Source organism: Sebastes fasciatus, chromosome 12 (assembly GCF_043250625.1).
Source record: "Sebastes fasciatus isolate fSebFas1 chromosome 12, fSebFas1.pri, whole genome shotgun sequence".
Lineage (NCBI taxonomy): Eukaryota > Metazoa > Chordata > Actinopteri > Perciformes > Sebastidae > Sebastes > Sebastes fasciatus.
This window is the reverse complement of record NC_133806.1, coordinates 694,665-713,171: the sequence shown is the minus strand read 5'-3', so window position 1 is coordinate 713,171 and position 18,507 is coordinate 694,665. Positions and strand designations below refer to the sequence as shown.

Below are 18,507 nucleotides of genomic sequence, written 5' to 3'. Positions count from 1 at the left end.
GGGTGGAGGGGCAAGGACGGGCGCTGTGTGGAGGGTTACTGTGTGGAGGGTTACTGTGTGTCAGTGCTTCGTAGGAAGAGCTGCTGCTGAAGAGCGCTGCAAATAACTATTACTCTCATTGTTCACAAATCTGTCCTGTCAATTAGTTGTTTGGTCTATAAGATGTTGATGAGTGTTTCCCATAAAGCCCAACATGACGTCCTCAGATGTCTTGTTTTGTCCACAACTCAAAGATCTTCAGTCTACTGTCAGAGAGGAGGAGAGAAACCAGAAATATTCACTTTAAGAAGCTGCAATCAGAGGATTTAGACTTTCTTTAGGGCTGTCGAAGCCATAATGACGGGTTAACGCAGATTTGTTTTAATTTGCCACTAATTTCTTTAACACAGTTTTTAGTTTTAAATCTCGAGTGAAGATACTGGTATCATATGAAACCAGAAGACCTGATGAATCCATCGGTACCAACCATGTCATAGCCTAGCTCGTCACGAAGGAGGCGAAATAACGCTCCAGTTAAGCTTCATTTTGACCTCAAGTGTTCTTATAAAGTATAGAGCAATAAATACGTGACAAATCTCCCTTTACGGTTCATTTTGATCAGATAAAAACTATGGACATCATGTGATTAATCATAATTAAAGGGACTGTTTGTAAGAATCCTAAATGTCTTGTTAACAGCTTCACCTGTGGCCGTTAAGTCAACTAGAGTCAGCGTCTGTATCACTAGATACAACCAAGAGGTTTTGGTGCTTCACTGTAGTTTGTGTTGGAGTCTGAGTCTGAACAGCAGAGACACACGAGAGACCATGAGACACCGACCAGCAATGATTTATACGTGTTAGAAGTTACAAACAGTCCCTTTAAATATTTGAATCAATTGACAGCCCTACTTTGTTTTCTTAAAAGATGACTCTCCGATCGATTAATGGATCATCAGAATAGATGGTGATTAATTGAATAAATGGATTAACCGTTGCAGCTCTACTGCTGAACTAGTTCCATGTACTAGTCATGGTGTTTTCAGGTCAACCTGCTGACAAATGAAAACAAAGAGGATGAAATATCATCCCAGATGTGTCTGTGAGTTTCTTTGTCTTGGTTTAATAGGAGGGACCAAGTCAGTAACTTTCTAACATGAACGTGTTCTAAAACCTTGGAAGATGTCTGAGGACTGTATTTGTGCTAACACCGTCTCTGCAGAGTGTTAGATTGCTTCAGCTCAGAGGTGGCTGGATGCTGTTTTCCCTCGAGGTGCCGCTCCTATATATCTATATATATAAGACTTTCATGGATGTTTCAAGAGCTTTATGTATTCAGTGACCTGTAATATATAATATATACAGTATAACAGCAGATGACTGGTTTAGTGTTGACGTGAGTGCAGCGCTGCAGCATCATTATTATAGATACGTTGGGGGGTGTTGACTGTCACACCTCTGCAGTGACCCCTGGAACAGACTTTTTGACTTGTCATAGTGGGAGAAGCAGGTGCAACTCATTTGGTTAATGAAGGCTCAGTTCCATTAAGTGCTCCAGTAAAGCCCCCCCCCTCAGCCAGCATTCACAATCCCAGGAATGTGGCTCCGCTCCACTATGTTGAATGCAGTCCTTATTAATGTTATTAATTGCAGCTGTGCTTTCCCTGCTGCGACTGTCAAAGTGTCTGCTGGGAGAGAAGTCTGTTGTCACAATTCCACCGGGGCGTTCAATGTCAGCGCTGAGCACTTATTTGGGTTTTTAACTCGCTAAAACTGGAACCATTTAAAAGGAGAATAACAGAGTAACACCTAGCTGCTGGTGTAAATCAAACACTTGACATTGCTTGTGTACCACAAAGGGGTTGCACTCCCAGCGCTGGTGGAAGTACACGTGTACCAAACACTGTCTATGTGCATATACATCCTGTTTAACTGAGTGTGTTCCTGCTTGTGTTAATCTCTCCAGTACAGTATGTGTCTTGTCCTGTGCACAAACATGTGTGTTGACAACCGTCCTCTTGCCGCCTGCAGCTGTGTCATGCGGTGTGCCCAGCGCGCCAGTGAACGGAGGTGTGCTCGCTACTGATTACTCCGTCGGCACACGGGTGACCTACTTCTGCAACGGCGGCTACCGGCTCTCCTCCAAAGAGCTGACGACCACAGTCTGCCAGCCAGACGGCACCTGGAGCAACCACAACAAGATACCCCGATGCATCGGTGAGTAGGGGGGGCATGGAGAGGAGGTGGAGGGGTAACCGTAAGAACCCATCACACGGTTGAGCAGTGGGAAGGAGAACAGGAAAGAGTTACGGAGAAGACACTGATTTTGGATTTTTGACAGCTGTGTCGGAGGCAGGAATAGTGTAATCCTCTGGAGAAGTTGTGGGATATCAAAGAGTTCTAACAGAACACGGTGCTGTAATGGAAGGTGTTACGGAGTATGGACTGCAGTCCCAACAGAACCAGCGGTTGGGGTTTCATCACAACAACACTAAGTTGTTGGGTAGTGATGATAAGAGGGATGGATGAAGGGGAGGATAAGAGCTGAGAGGAGATGTGAGTGTTTTACATGCCAGAGCTACTCCTCGTAGTTCTCCAGTCGGAGTGAGGAGTGATTGACGGCGTTGTTTACCACTGAGACCAGCGTTTAGTCCCTGCTGGGTACCGGATCCGTCTCACAGCTAGAAGGGAGGCAGACTTTGTTTTGAAACTCATTTGGTTTTTAGAGAGTTCCAACTCATAAACAGCTTTGTAGTGGAAAGCTTATTTCTCTATTTCTCTATTTCTATAGAGTCTCTGCAGAACAGTTTCATGCTGCATGGATGAGTCTGTTCTAATGATTGAGATCTGTGTTTCTTCTACACGGCTGGCTTGTTACACATGTTTACTGGTTCTGACTTAGCAGTGTGTGTACAAGGGATAAGAGAGAACATTGGAACAGTCCATTTGGATAATCCAAAACTAACAACGCTTTCTGTTTGTTGGCTCAGTCATCATGTGTCCCAGCCTCAGCTCCTTCTCTCTGGACCACGGCAAATGGAGGATCGTCAACGGCTCGCACTACGAGTACGGAACTAAAATCATCTTCACCTGCAACCCTGGGTACTACCGCGTTGGCCCCGCCCACATCCAGTGTCTGGCCAATGGGGTGTGGAGCTGGAGGAGCGAGAGGCCTCGTTGTAGAAGTGAGTGACTTCTTCTGCTGCAACGACGACACAGAAACATCAACACAGATTCATGTGAAATGTAACTTTTGAACCAAAAGGAATTGCATTATCACGATAGATCAAATATCGGTGGAGTCACGCATGTAACACGCTGTCGACGTGTTTCATTAGTTTCATCAGAAAGATAGAATAGAAATGATTTGAACATTTGTATCCAGTAAAATTGAAAAGTGTCCGTCCCGCCTCGCCTCAGGAACACTAGATTCATAGGATGCAACATCTCCAGACTTGAAGAATGAATGGCGTATCCACAGCTCACTTAATCAACAGCTCCGTGATGCACTCCGGTACTCTTTACCTGCTCCCGTCTCTGCCTCGGATGGAGATTGTTTATTGCAGGAATGGGGAAATAAAAGCTTTTCTGTGCTGCCATGGGAGCGACTATTTGAGTAGCAAAAGAGCTGAATAGCCTGCGTAATGGCGAAGGGAGACGCCAACCAGCATGATGAAAGATGTTGGTACAAAGGCAAACACCATCATTATCCTCCCCGTGAAATAGTACAGGTCACTCTTTTATCGCATTAAGGTCGCTGAGATGGGTGTAAATGACTGTGCTCTGCCATTGACTCTGAAGATGTAAGCCAACTTCCATCTCTCCCTCTCTCTCTCTGTTAATCTGTGCCTCCTCCATCCTCGTCCTCCTCTGACTATCTTCTTCATCTTATTGCAGTCATGTCCTGTGGGGATCTGCCCACTCCTCCTAATGGGAAGAAAATTGGGACCCAAACTACGTTCGGAGCGTCAGCCATCTTCAACTGTAACCTCGGCTACGTTCTGACTGGATCTGCAGTCCGAGAGTGTCTCCTGTCCGGCCTGTGGAGCGGGATGGAGACTCAGTGCCTGGGTAAGCAGGCTCTAATGTTCTCTTTAACCTTATAAAGGACAGCCTTTGACCCGGGTCAAACCCTGCTGGCGATCTGTTCAGACAGGATGTGAGCGTTGGGTTGGGCCAACATGCCCAGAGTAGAACCAGATGGTGGAGCAGAGGGTGCTGTAATGGGTTCTGTTGCTAAGTGAGTATGGACCGTTATCAGAAGCATTTAGAGAGGTGTACAGTTCTGTGTCGTCTGGTTCTGACATCATGCTGCTGCTCGCTCACACTTTCTATTTTCCTTTGGGCTGGCACACATCACACTGGTTCAGACATCACACTGGTTCAGACATCACACTGGTTCAGACATCTCAATAATCATCAGAAGGTAAAACAGTTTTTTGGCAACTAGTGGATCGGAGTAGGGACGTCACGAGAACCAAGTCGAACCAAGTCGATGCCAAAACTCTACAAACGTGACGGTACTGGTTTTCTACAGTAACGACGGTACCGTACGATGCCTTCAGGGTCCGAAGTTAACACCCGCCAAGTAACAACATGCGGCTGCTTCTGTCCTCCGCTCTCTCTGTCGGAGATTTACACACAACACAGCGCCATGCAGCGGCGAGTTCCAGAGATCCTTTACGTTCCAGAAGAGGACTCACTCGTGGGGAAAAAACTGAACTGAACAAACTGAATTTCTATCTTTTGTTGCTTATTGCTAATCTCTCTCTGTATTTCCGGTGAATGTTATTGAGGCTTGCATTTGATTATCTTACACTGAACTCCCCAGATCCTCTTAGTTTAACCAAACCAACAGCATCCAATCAATGAAGAACTACTGTTGTGTTACTGAGCACCAGTTGGATCCAGTTACTCTGCTGTTAGAATGACGTTGCATGTGATGAAGAGCTCATATGACCTGTTGAGGACTTGAGACCTGAGTTGAGACTTGACTTGGGACTTGGTCCCCCCTCTGGTAGCCTTTACCCGGTGAAATGTCCCCATATCAGTGAATTTAAACTACTGCAATCTGAGGATATATACAGTATAGACACATGTACACATTACATGGGATTTATTGTTTTTTTTTTACCGTGGTATCGAATTTGGTATCGAGAATCGTGTAAATTCACTGGTATTGGTATGGACTACTAGATTTCTGGTATCGCGACATCCCTAGATCGGAGCCTACAGTAAAACCTGGGTGCTAAATGTGAGAGAGCAGCTCCAGCAGCCACAGCTGGCCTGAAACTTGGAGACACTCGCCAAGCTGCACCGGCACAATTTGAGCTGTTAAGATATCTAAACAAGAAGATGTGCTCCAGCTGAGCTCACCGCAGCTCATCTCAGCACCGCGGCTCATCTCAGCTCATCTCAGCTCATCTCAGCACCGCGGCTCATCTCAGCACCGCGGCTCATCTCAGCTCATCTCAGCTCATCTCAGCACCGCGGCTCATCTCAGCACCGCGGCTCATCTCAGCTCTGTACTGTTGAAGAAAATGAGACATGCGTAATTACTTGAGCCGCATTCAAACCCACGCAGCAGCAGACTGTGACGGTTCTCCTGGCAGACGCAGCGGTCCGTTTATCAGCGCCGCTGCACCAGATTGGTTGGGTTCATTAAAAGAAGGGCACCTCTCTGCTGGTCTAGTGAGATGACTGTCAGGGTTAACATAGCCGGGGATCTCTCGCTGTAGTCGCCTACTTCAGCGCTATCTTCATAGAATCTGGCTGCTCTCAACTGGAGTGTGATAATAAAACGCTCGGCTGACTTTCTGGGTGCACGAGTGAATTAGGGAAATCAGACTCGCAGTCAGCGGCAATTTCCCCGGTTTTAAGTGTCAGTGGAAATCTCAGCGAGATTCCTCCTCTCTGAAAGGAACTTATTGTAGCTGAAAGTAATACGATTACGTGCATGAGCGTATTGCACCGAGTTCTGAGGAGTTTCACATGCGTCTCTCCGTCTACTGTAGATGAGAAGAGCTGACTTATCACCAGAAGAGAAGCTGCAGCCAATATGAATTTAGAAAAAATAATTCGTAGATAATGAGCTGCGTTTCAAATCCAATATGTTTCATGAATACACAAACTAATTTTGTTTGCCAGCATTGTAATTCTAAGACCTTTTAAATCACCAGTTTCCTCATTTCATTCTTTAATACAGTTGTCAAAATGCAAAGTTATTCAAACATGGTAACGCAATCAAAACTGTGTTTCTGCCCTGCAAACTGTCGTCCATTAGTTCACCGGACGCTCTTATTCCAAACAGCAGAAAGCTGAACTTCATGACTGATCGGCTGGGATAAACAGAGATTTGAATAAGTGTAAAAACTGGACCCCCACATCAGCTACAGCTGAATACTGTTCAGACAGCAGAGTGTCATTAAAGGGATAGTTTGGTGATTCTCAGTGGGGTTGTATGAGGTACTTCATCTATAGTCAGTGGATTACCAGCAGTAGATGACGGTCGGCACGCCTCCAGTTTAGAGAAGCAGACAGGAAGCAAAGCTGCTGTCGACGGGGGGGCGGCAGCAAAACTTATTTTAACCACCTAAAAGAATCACTACCTGTTTAAGTGTACGCTATATTTAGAGTAGTTTGCCAGGTTACCTTGCCGTGATGCAGCTATACAGTCTATGTTTGTGACAGGTACTGAAACGGTTATCTCTGCTCTCACCACAGCCACCAGACTCTAGTTTAACCTCGGAGAACACGGAGGCTGCCGGTCTACCGCCGCCTCAGTCCGTTAGTTTGTTCCTGTTATTGTGTGACTTTGGTTCGGATTCACCAAAAGATATATAAATATATAAATATAGCATAACTTATACGGATATTTTTAGGTGGGCAAAATACATTTTGCTGCACGACTGGGGTTGAACCAAACGTCACCTACTGTCGGTAATACACCGACTAGGGATAAAGGCCTCATACTACCCCACTGAGAAACACCCCGACTACTCCTTTAATACCAAACACTACCAGTATTACAGGATGTTGTCATCATCTCCATTACTGAAGAATTCCCTCATGTTGTTGAGAAAGAGCACTAACCATTAAGTTACTGCATGTTACAGTCCTGTCTGTTTGTCCTGCAGCCGGTCACTGTGGTGTTCCAGAGCAGATCGTGAACGGCCAGGTGATCGGGGAAAACTTCGGTTACAGAGACACAGTGGTTTATCAATGCAACCCTGGATTCAGGCTCATCGGCTCCTCGGTACGGATCTGCCAGCAGGACCACAACTGGTCTGGACAGCTCCCAGTCTGTATCTGTGAGTACTTTAACACCCATCCTCACTGCCTCGTTGACTGTGACAGGATCACGTGTGTTCCATCTCACCGGAGACGCTGCTGTTCAGATGGAAAGAGTGTGTTTATATCTATTAAAGGAAGCAGTGAATATGTAAACTGTTATTCACCAGAGAGAAAGGGTTAATGAAGATGTGATGATTTGATTGCATTGTTAAAATAAATCACTAAATAAGAATGTTTTTAGCTTCTTAAAGATGTAACTCTGTTAAAAAGCATCCTGCTCCTCCTTCAGCTTTATGGTCGATAGTTGATTCATATCCTCATAATGTGATGCTCAATCTCTCCGTCACCTATCGATGGAATGTGAGATGTGCTGTTTATCCTTTCCCCGATCCAGATCACGTCCTGATTCCTCATTAGCCCGTTGTCCTCTGAGGTTAATTATATGATAATGATATTCCTATGATGGGTGTCACTGTAAGGCACCTATCGATCACGCTTATTGGATTTCATCTGTCTCCCTTATTGTCTCTCTCTTTCTTCACACTCTGTACCCCCCTCCCCCTTTACCTTCCCTTTCTGCCTTTCATCTTCCATCCTCCTCTCCGACACCTCCGCGGGTGATGCGTGTCAACGTCAGCTGTCACATGCGGCCACCCAGGTAGCCCTATCTATGGCCGCACCACAGGCGACGGCTTCAACTACAACGACGTGGTGCGTTTCTCCTGCAACAAAGGCTACACCCTGGAGGGGCCGTCCACCGCCCAGTGCCAGGCCAGCCGCCAGTGGAGCCGCCAGCCGCCGACATGCAGAGGTAAAGTCCGGCTACGGGGCTCTCCTGTACGACGGAGAAATGATTGGCAGCTGGACTGACTTAAAGGATCAGAAGGATGCAGATGTGTCTTGACAGTTGAACTAAAAAGCTGCTTGTCTCTGCCAGCATCTTCAGCTGAGGTTCAAACCACAGACATCTCCTCAGGAGGAGGCGAGACAGACAGGAATGACAAGCAAGAATTAGTACAAGAATGTGGAGGCAGCAGCTTAAGCATCTCATTAAGCATCTGCAATGATCCCTTTGTGAAGAGGGAACATCTTAGAGTATCACTACAGCTATGAGTCTTTTAATATTTGATAACAGAAGCCGCTTCTATCTGATTCTACTCCTGTGAATCGGGCCAGCCGTCGGTGGAGCAGGTAGCTGCCAGCGAGCGGAAGCAGGATCCAGCTAAAGTGTTGGGACTGAATGAAATGTTGCAGGTGCTTTGTGACGGTTCAGGAATCCGAGGCTAGGATGACCACGAGAACTCGGCAGATGTATCGTGATCATTCAGGAATCAGCGGCCGGTGACCGCCAGCATGCACAGACACAGAGGCAGATTGGATAGAGGTAGTGTCCACATGTTTATTGATTAGAAAGAGAGAAGTCACTGTCTGTTCTACTTCTCTGAGTGAAGCATTATGCAGCAACATCTGGAGCCCTCTGCCTCCGAGCGAGAGCAGGGAAACAGCAATAACCAGCCAGCAGCAGGATGTATGGAAAGAGGAGAGGAAACGGGGAATTGGTTCTACAATTCTACTGGCAGTTTCTACCGAGAGGCTTTGCTGCAGGGAGAGATTACTTTGAAGGCGAGAAAGCTGCGAGTACATTTAGTGAAGGGATCTTATTGGGAGTGTGAGATGGGGGCTGTGTTTTAGGTGTGTCCAATTTGAGTTCTCACAGGTTATTCTCATTAGTGGTGTGTTTCCAATCTGCAGCTCTCCAGACGTCTGGTGGGACCGGAACAGAGGAATGGGTTCTGGTGTTCCCAAAATCATTTAGACCGGAAATAATTCCATTTACATTATTTACTCCAGAATAAAATGGAAAGCGACGGTAGTAATGCGCAGAATGATGGAAGCTATTTATTTTAATATTGCTTGGAAAAAGAGCTTTTTCATATTAGCCTTGAAGATGCAACTTGTTAGGATGTGGTAGATGTAGATAGATATGATCTTAACTGGCTTTAAACCTTCTATAAAACAAGGTAAGAGATCAGGAAGCCGTCATTAAAACACAATTAAAGAAGTGCATTTAAGTGATATCCATTGTGTCTTTAATTGGTCTGCTACCTCTGGATCTACGTTTACCAGACTTTACCCATTTAGAAGTATCCCTCCTCTTGGCGCAGAGTTGAGTTGGCAGTCAGATGTGAAGAGACACAGTTTTCATTACTGTGAATAGCACCGTGGAGACGGACCTGGTAACAGATCAGAAGAGTGAAATCATATTAAACTGTCATGACTCCCGCTGTCACAATCCGTCTGTTTGTTCTCAGGAAGCTTCTCTCACAGTTAGCCAGCTGATCAGCACATCTGCATTATTGATTTCATTGTAATGTTGCTCTGAACTTAACTTGACCCTTGTCTACGTTCAGCTGTCTGAACCACCTCATCAGCAGCGTAGTTTCAGAGACTTCACCTGCTTCCTGGATGGATGCTTTATGACAGTAGATGTTCCTTTGTTCCTTTGTCTTCAGGAGGAAGGACGCTTTAGGTGCTATAGTGTTTAAATATAGCCTGGACTCACTTGTCTCCCTGTTTGTAGAATAAAGAAACAGCCGGTGATCAGGTCATATCAACGGCTCTATTATTATCTCACCAGTGAGCGTGCTGACAGATCGTATCTATCCAACCAGAGGAGACCAGTCAGACCTCCAGTGATGACTGTTACTATACTGTACGTCCTGTTTCTCACTCTGTGCCATGTTGACAGAATACAGCTGCTCCAGATACTGGGATATGTATATGTATATAGTATACGTGACTACAGTAGAGATTATCTTTATAGAAACCCATCACACATAAATAATCTAAATATTATAACTTTATACAGGATCATAATTCAGATAATAATCACTGCATGCTGTATGTAATCTGCTGCTCTGCAGTGGTGTGATCTGAACATCTAGTGCCACCGCAGCCTGATGATGGACAGAGATGATCGTACACAGTATTCATAAGACGGTTTGGAAACGCTGCCAGGAAGTGAATATTCACTCTGGTTCAAGTAAACAGTATTATCCTGTACCATACATCAATAATTCATTTACATTATCTGTGAAAACCACAATAACTTGATGTGTATGAAACGTTTCCAGGAAGAATCGTGCTAACCGTTATTACAACATCACAGCCCACCGATGATTAAGAGCACAGATACGACTCCTTTAGTTCTCCAGCCACGCCGTTCCAACAGTCTGACATTACATGGAGAACGTCTGTCAGCCTGAAACATCTCTACAGTTACAACTGTTGATTTGATTGCTGTCAGTATTCTCTGGTTCTGATTAAACTAATGGAATGATTCATGATGGTAACTCTTTCTTTTCTTTCTTCACTCAGTGGTGAACTGCACAGATCCAGGCATCCCCGCCAACTCTATCCGTGAGAGTAAGATCGAGCACGGCAACTTCACGTTCGGCAGCGTGGTCTTCTACGACTGTAACCCGGGATATTACCTGTTTGGCTCATCGGTGCTCACCTGCCAGCCGGTGGGCCACTGGGACAAACCTCTCCCCGAATGCATCGGTACAGTAGCTACTTTAATCCTGTTATTATATAACGGTATTTATCTGTCTCGTCCCCGTCCACTGCTCAGTGCATCAGCCTCGCCACCTCTCCATGTAATCACTGCATTTCACTTAATTAATTGATGCACTTAACAAGAGATGCAAATAAAGAATTAGGAGAAGTTTCACTCTCCATTGAGTGTCCACAACCTTGTTTGTGTCCTCGTTTGCTTCCAGAGTTTAGATGGTAGGAGTTGCTAAACGCCGTGGCGGAGAGCATCTGTGTAATGTTCGCTGCCCCAGTGGCTGATGGTTATGTTGCACTGTGCCTAATTGAGAAATGGGAGAACTGTCATAGGGCCAGTTGTTCGGGCTATAGCTAATGTTCCCTCCAAACCAAGCGCTCCGACTCTAACAACAACCCTCTCTGAACTGTAGGGGTTATCTGGGGTTGTAATGTCGCTCTCAAACACCTGGCTCATCATGCACTCTGCTTCTGAACCAGCCCGCCGGCGCTAACGACCTATTTCTACTGAAATGATCTAAAGCAAACCCAGAAATCACTTCATTTAATGAAGAGCGATGACGCACGCCGTTTACTTTATCAAACGGATTGTAATTAAGGAGATACACAGAAGTGCCCGTCTCAAAGGTTTGTTCACGTCTCCGGGCGTCACCGACTCTCTTTGTCAAGAAATGAGATTTACTGAAACTTCCTTTGCATTCGGAGACTGAGCTGATGAAGAGACATCACCCACCAACATCTGGAAGGTCAAAAGAATAGTAATAAAGTAGTGTACCCAATTAGAAAACAATCCAGAGAGCATTTTATTAAGTGCATGTACAATATTACATCAGATTATGTTTTTTATGAAAAATACTTATGAAGTGAAGTAGTTGTGTTTTAGTCTTAAGGTGCAGTCGTCTCCTCAAATGCTTCTCTGAACACAAGCGTCTCTGAGCTGCTTCTAGATAGACACGCTGCTGGACTGCTTGTTGCTTCCTGATGAAGCAGTAAGACATTTATTAGCAGTAGGAAACTGAGGGAACGTCTCTCCAGTATCAGTGGGAACGTCTTTTCAGTATCACTGGGAACGTCTATGCGACAGACATCCGTCCATCCATTCACTGATCCGTTGATAATCTTCTTCCCTCCCTCCCTGTGTGTCTGTCTGTGTGTCTGTCTGTCTGTCTGTCTGTCTGTCATGCAGAGGTGGACTGCAGCCTCCCAGGTGCCCCCCCCCACGGAGTGATGAGCGGGGAGAAGTTCACCTTCGGCTCCACGGTGCGCTATTCCTGCTCCGGAGAGCGCCAGCTCATAGGAGACTCATCACTCACCTGTCAGCTGAACGGACACTGGAGCGGCCCGCTGCCCCACTGCTCAGGTACACCAGCACAGATATACACGTGCACACACACAAGCATACGTGCACACATTCACACGACGAAGCAGAAGTGTCTCTTCTTCACTCTGTCAGCAGCAGCACGCTGGAGACGGGCAGTTGTTTGGTTTGTAAAGTAGAGTCTCATTTTACCTCCGTCTGCTTCCCACACAGAGTTCACCCTGACATATTAATACATATTTACTTCCAGAGATATGAAGCACACAGATAGGTTGAGTTTTCTATTTGCCCAGGCTTTGAGATATCTGTGTGTGAGATTACTGCCATCACCCCGATATCACAGTGTTTAATGGAATTCTGTTTGTGCTGTTCACGGCATTAAAAAAGGCCTTTTAAAAAATTCAGCAGCAACATCTTTGTGTTTCTGGAGAAACAATGCCCCTAATACTCCACCGAACACACTGTCACAGTGTCAACAGCTCTCAGGAGGACTATTCCTAGAGGTTCCAGTGAGGACGGTTCACAGCAATCTCTGAGGATTAGACACACTAATAAGGACACACACATTCTGGAGAGACAAGCTGCTGTTCAATTATTAAATATCATTTCTCAAACTAAATTCAATCAAACTGTGTTGTATTAGAGCCAGCCGGGGCGGTGTTAGTATAGAAATGGGTTTTTATTAAACTATCTGGCTAGACCAGAGGTCAGAGGTCAGCAACCTGCGTCTCTTCAACCTGCGTCTCTTCAACCTGCGTCTCTTCAACCTGCGTCTCTTCAGCTCCTCTCCAGTGGATTTATTAACATGGAAATTAATAACTGTTTACATTTTCATTTTTATTGATCATTGTTGTAGGTCTATGGTACGACGGTACGACAAAGTTATTTTTTTTTTCTGGTAATATTGTGACTTTATTGTGTAAATCTCAGATGTGTTTTCCCTCAATGTGGCCCTAATACTCCGTCGTACATTGTCTCTTTGGCCCTCACTGCATTAGACTTCTACATTTTGCGGCTCCAGACAGATTTATTTATTTATTTTGGACTAGATAGTGAACACCACACCAGCGTGGTGGAGAACCTGCAGTCCTGGCATTAGTGTGATATTTGGCTACAGCCTGTGTGGAGTTCAGAGTAAACAGAAAAGCTATCAGCTGCCCTCAACCCAGAGCCCCGCGGAGCTCTTACAGGGTTTTTCAAATTGTACCTAAATGCCAAAATATTTGACCGTTATTGTCCACCAATCCTCCATCTACTCTACTCTACTCTACTCTACTCTACTCTGCTCTGCTCTGCTCTGCTCTACCCTACTCTGCTCTGCTCTACTCTACTCTGCTCTGCTCTACTCTGCTCTACTCTGCTCTGCTCTGCTCTACTCTGCTCTGCTCTACTCTGCTCTACTCTGCTCTGCTCTGCTCTACTCTACTCTACTCTACTCTGCTCTGCTCTGCTCTGCTCTGCTCTGCTCTGCTCTACTCTGCTCTGCTCTACTCTACTCTACTCTGCTCTGCTCTGCTCTACTCTACTCTACTCTACTCTACTCTACTCTACTCTGCTCTGCTCTGCTCTGCTCTGCTCTGCTCTGCTCTACTCTACTCTACTCTGCTCTACTCTGCTCTATTCTATTCTACTCTACTCTGCTCTATTCTACTCTACTCTATTCTACTCTGCTCTACTCTACTCTACTCTGCTCTGCTCTACTCTACTCTACTCTACTCTGCTCTATTCTACTCTACTCTACTCTACTCTGCTCTGCTCTGCTCTGCTCTGCTCTACTCTACTCTACTCTGCTCTACTCTACTCTACTCTACTCTGCTCTGCTCTATTCTACTCTACTCTGCTCTACTCTACTCTACTCTACTCTGCTCTGCTCTACTCTACTCTACTCTGCTCTACTCTGCTCTATTCTATTCTACTCTACTCTGCTCTATTCTACTCTACTCTATTCTACTCTGCTCTACTCTACTCTACTCTGCTCTGCTCTACTCTACTCTACTCTACTCTGCTCTATTCTACTCTACTCTACTCTACTCTGCTCTGCTCTGCTCTGCTCTGCTCTACTCTACTCTACTCTGCTCTACTCTACTCTACTCTACTCTGCTCTGCTCTATTCTACTCTACTCTGCTCTGCTCTACTCTACTCTGCTCTGCTCTGCTCTGCTCTGCTCTGCTCTGCTCTACTCTGCTCTACTCTGCTCTGCTCTGCTCTGCTCTGCTCTGCTCTGCTCTACTCTACTCTGCTCTGCTCTACTCTACTCTACTCTGCTCTACTCTACTCTACTCTGCTCTGCTCTGCTATACTCTGCTCTGCTCTGCTCTATTCTACTCTACTCTACTCTGCTCTACTCTGCTCTATTCTATTCTACTCTATTCTACTCTACTCTATTCTACTCTGCTCTACTCTACTCTACTCTGCTCTGCTCTACTCTACTCTACTCTACTCTGCTCTATTCTACTCTACTCTACTCTGCTCTGCTCTGCTCTACTCTACTCTGCTCTGCTCTGCTCTATTCTACTCTACTCTACTCTGCTCTGCTCTGCTCTACTCTACTCTGCTCTACTCTGCTCTATTCTATTCTACTCTACTCTACTCTGCTCTATTCTACTCTACTCTATTCTACTCTGCTCTACTCTACTCTACTCTGCTCTACTCTGCTCTACTCTACTCTGCTCTGCTCTATTCTACTCTACTCTACTCTACTCTGCTCTATTCTACTCTACTCTGCTCTGCTCTGCTCTGCTCTGCTCTATTCTACTCTACTCTACTCTGCTCTACTCTGCTCTATTCTATTCTACTCTACTCTACTCTGCTCTATTCTATTCTACTCTACTCTACTCTGCTCTATTCTGCTCTGCTCTACTCTACTCTGCTCTGCTCTGCTCTGCTCTACTCTACTCTACTCTACTCTGCTCTGCTCTGCTCTGCTCTACTCTACTCTACTCTGCTCTACTCTGCTCTATTCTATTCTACTCTACTCTACTCTGCTCTATTCTACTCTACTCTACTCTACTCTACTCTGCTCTACTCTACTCTACTCTGCTCTACTCTACTCTACTCTACTCTGCTCTATTCTACTCTATTCTACTCTACTCTATTCTACTCTGCTCTACTCTACTCTACTCTGCTCTGCTCTACTCTACTCTACTCTACTCTGCTCTATTCTACTCTACTCTACTCTGCTCTGCTCTGCTCTACTCTACTCTGCTCTGCTCTGCTCTATTCTACTCTACTCTACTCTGCTCTACTCTGCTCTATTCTATTCTACTCTACTCTACTCTGCTCTATTCTACTCTACTCTATTCTACTCTGCTCTACTCTACTCTACTCTGCTCTGCTCTGCTCTACTCTACTCTGCTCTGCTCTGCTCTGCTCTACTCTACTCTACTCTACTCTACTCTACTCTACTCTGCTCTATTCTACTCTACTCTGCTCTGCTCTGCTCTGCTCTGCTCTGCTCTATTCTACTCTACTCTACTCTGCTCTACTCTGCTCTATTCTATTCTACTCTACTCTACTCTGCTCTATTCTATTCTACTCTACTCTACTCTGCTCTATTCTGCTCTGCTCTACTCTACTCTGCTCTGCTCTGCTCTGCTCTACTCTACTCTACTCTACTCTGCTCTGCTCTGCTCTGCTCTACTCTACTCTACTCTGCTCTACTCTGCTCTATTCTATTCTACTCTACTCTACTCTGCTCTATTCTACTCTACTCTACTCTACTCTACTCTACTCTGCTCTACTCTACTCTGCTCTGCTCTGCTCTACTCTACTCTGCTCTGCTCTACTCTACTCTACTCTGCTCTGCTCTACTCTGCTCTATTCTACTCTACTCTACTCTGCTCTGCTCTGCTCTGCTCTGCTCTATTCTACTCTACTCTACTCTGCTCTGCTCTACTCTGCTCTATTCTATTCTACTCTACTCTACTCTGCTCTATTCTACTCTACTCTGCTCTGCTCTATTCTACTCTGCTCTACTCTGCTCTATTCTATTCTACTCTACTCTACTCTGCTCTACTCTGCTCTATTCTATTCTACTCTACTCTACTCTGCTCTGCTCTATTCTACTCTACTCTACTCTGCTCTGCTCTACTCTGCTCTATTCTATTCTACTCTACTCTACTCTGCTCTATTCTACTCTACTCTGCTCTGCTCTACTCTGCTCTATTCTATTCTACTCTACTCTACTCTGCTCTATTCTACTCTACTCTACTCTACTCTACTCTGCTCTGCTCTATTCTACTCTGCTCTACTCTGCTCTATTCTATTCTATTCTACTCTACTCTACTCTGCTCTACTCTGCTCTATTCTATTCTACTCTACTCTACTCTGCTCTATTCTACTCTACTCTACTCTGCTCTGCTCTACTCTACTCTACTCTACTCTATTCTACTCTGCTCTACTCTACTCTACTCTACTCTATTCTACTCTGCTCTACTCTGCTCTGCTCTGCTCTACTCTACTCTGCTCTACTCTGCTCTGCTCTGCTCTACTCTGCTCTACTCTACTCTACTCTACTCTACTCTGCTCTACTCTGCTCTGCTCTACTCTACTCTGCTCTACTCTACTCTGCTCTGCTCTGCTCTGCTCTGCTCTACTCTGCTCTATTCTACTCTACTCTACTCTATTCTACTCTACTCTACTCTACTCTGCTCTACTCTGCTCTATTCTATTCTACTCTACTCTACTCTGCTCTGCTCTGCTCTGCTCTGCTCTGCTCTGCTCTACTCTACTCTACTCTGCTCTGCTCTGCTCTGCTCTGCTCTGCTCTGCTCTACTCTACTCTGCTCTGCTCTGCTCTACTCTGCTCTGCTCTGCTCTACTCTGCTCTGCTCTGCTCTACTCTGCTCTACTCTACTCTGCTCTATTCTACTCTACTCTACTCTGCTCTACTCTACTCTACTCTATTCTACTCTACTCTGCTCTATTCTACTCTGCTCTACTCTGCTCTGCTCTACTCTGCTCTGCTCTGCTCTGCTCTACTCTACTCTACTCTACTCTACTCTACTCTGCTCTATTCTACTCTGCTCTACTCTGCTCTGCTCTGCTCTACTCTGCTCTGCTCTGCTCTGCTCTACTCTACTCTACTCTACTCTACTCTACTCTACTCTGCTCTATTCTACTCTGCTCTACTCTGCTCTGCTCTACTCTGCTCTGCTCTGCTCTGCTCTACTCTACTCTACTCTACTCTACTCTGCTCTATTCTACTCTACTCTACTCTGCTCTGCTCTATTCTACTCTACTCTACTCTGCTCTATTCTACTCTGCTCTGCTCTATTCTACTCTGCTCTACTCTGCTCTACTCTACTCTACTCTGCTCTGCTCTGCTCTACTCTACTCTACTCTACTCTACTCTGCTCTATTCTACTCTGCTCTACTCTGCTCTACTCTACTCTACTCTGCTCTATTCTACTCTGCTCTACTCTGCTCTACTCTGCTCTACTCTACTCTACTCTGCTCTACTCTGCTCTATTCTACTCTGCTCTACTCTGCTCTGCTCTGCTCTACTCTACTCTGCTCGAAGCACTTTCAGCGTTTTCACAACGGGCACTCTTCTGGTTTATCTGCATTTGGCTGATGATGAATGTTTGAATAAAGTACACTGATGATGGACCAGTACCAAATAACCCAAATAATAACCCTTACCCATCATCGCTGTTCCGTTCAGTGAGGGGACGTCACTAAAGTCGCTAAAGTCGCTAAAGTCGCTAAAGTCACAAAAGTCACTAAAGTCGCTAAAGTCGCTAAAGTCACTAAAGTCACTAAAGTCACAAAAGTCACTAAAGTCACTAAAGTCGCTAAAGTCACTAAAGTCACTAAAGTCGCTAAAGTCACTAAAGTCCCTAAAGTCACTAAAGTCGCTAAAGTCCCTAAAGTCCCTAAAGTCGCTAAAGTCACTAAAGTCCCTAAAGTCACTAAAGTCGCTAAAGTCCCTAAAGTCCCTAAAGTCACTAAAGTCGCTAAAGTCACTAAAGTCCCTAAAGTCGCTAAAGTCACTAAAGTCACTAAAGTCGCTAAAGTCACTAAAGTCCCTAAAGTCACTAAAGTCGCTAAAGTCGCTAAAGTCGCTAAAGTCACTAAAGTCCCTAAAGTCACTAAAGTCCCTAAAGTCGCTAAAGTCGCTAAAGTCGCTAAAGTCGCTAAAGTCGCTAAAGTCGCTAAAGTCCCTAAAGTCGCTAAAGTCACTAAAGTCCCTAAAGTCGCTAAAGTCACTAAAGTCGCTAAAGTCACTAAAGTCGCTAAAGTCACTAAAGTCCCTAAAGTCCCTAAAGTCGCTAAAGTCACTAAAGTCCCTAAAGTCACTAAAGTCCCTAAAGTCCCTAAAGTCGCTAAAGTCACTAAAGTCCCTA

At 45.3% G+C, this 18,507-nt stretch overlaps 1 protein-coding gene across 1 annotated transcript in view; it reads left to right on the top strand.

Annotated features, from left to right (window-relative positions):
- LOC141779829 (CUB and sushi domain-containing protein 3-like) overlaps positions 1-18,507 on the top strand; it is a 269,514-nt gene that overhangs the window by 199,445 nt on the left and 51,562 nt on the right. The window contains exons 49-56 of the mRNA XM_074654862.1: positions 2,010-2,195; positions 2,969-3,163; positions 3,876-4,049; positions 7,115-7,288; positions 7,909-8,082; positions 10,650-10,835; positions 12,028-12,201; positions 17,845-18,491. Coding sequence (XP_074510963.1) covers positions 2,010-2,195; positions 2,969-3,163; positions 3,876-4,049; positions 7,115-7,288; positions 7,909-8,082; positions 10,650-10,835; positions 12,028-12,201; positions 17,845-18,491 — 1,910 coding nt within the window. The remainder of the gene's footprint in view (positions 1-2,009; positions 2,196-2,968; positions 3,164-3,875; positions 4,050-7,114; positions 7,289-7,908; positions 8,083-10,649; positions 10,836-12,027; positions 12,202-17,844; positions 18,492-18,507) is intronic.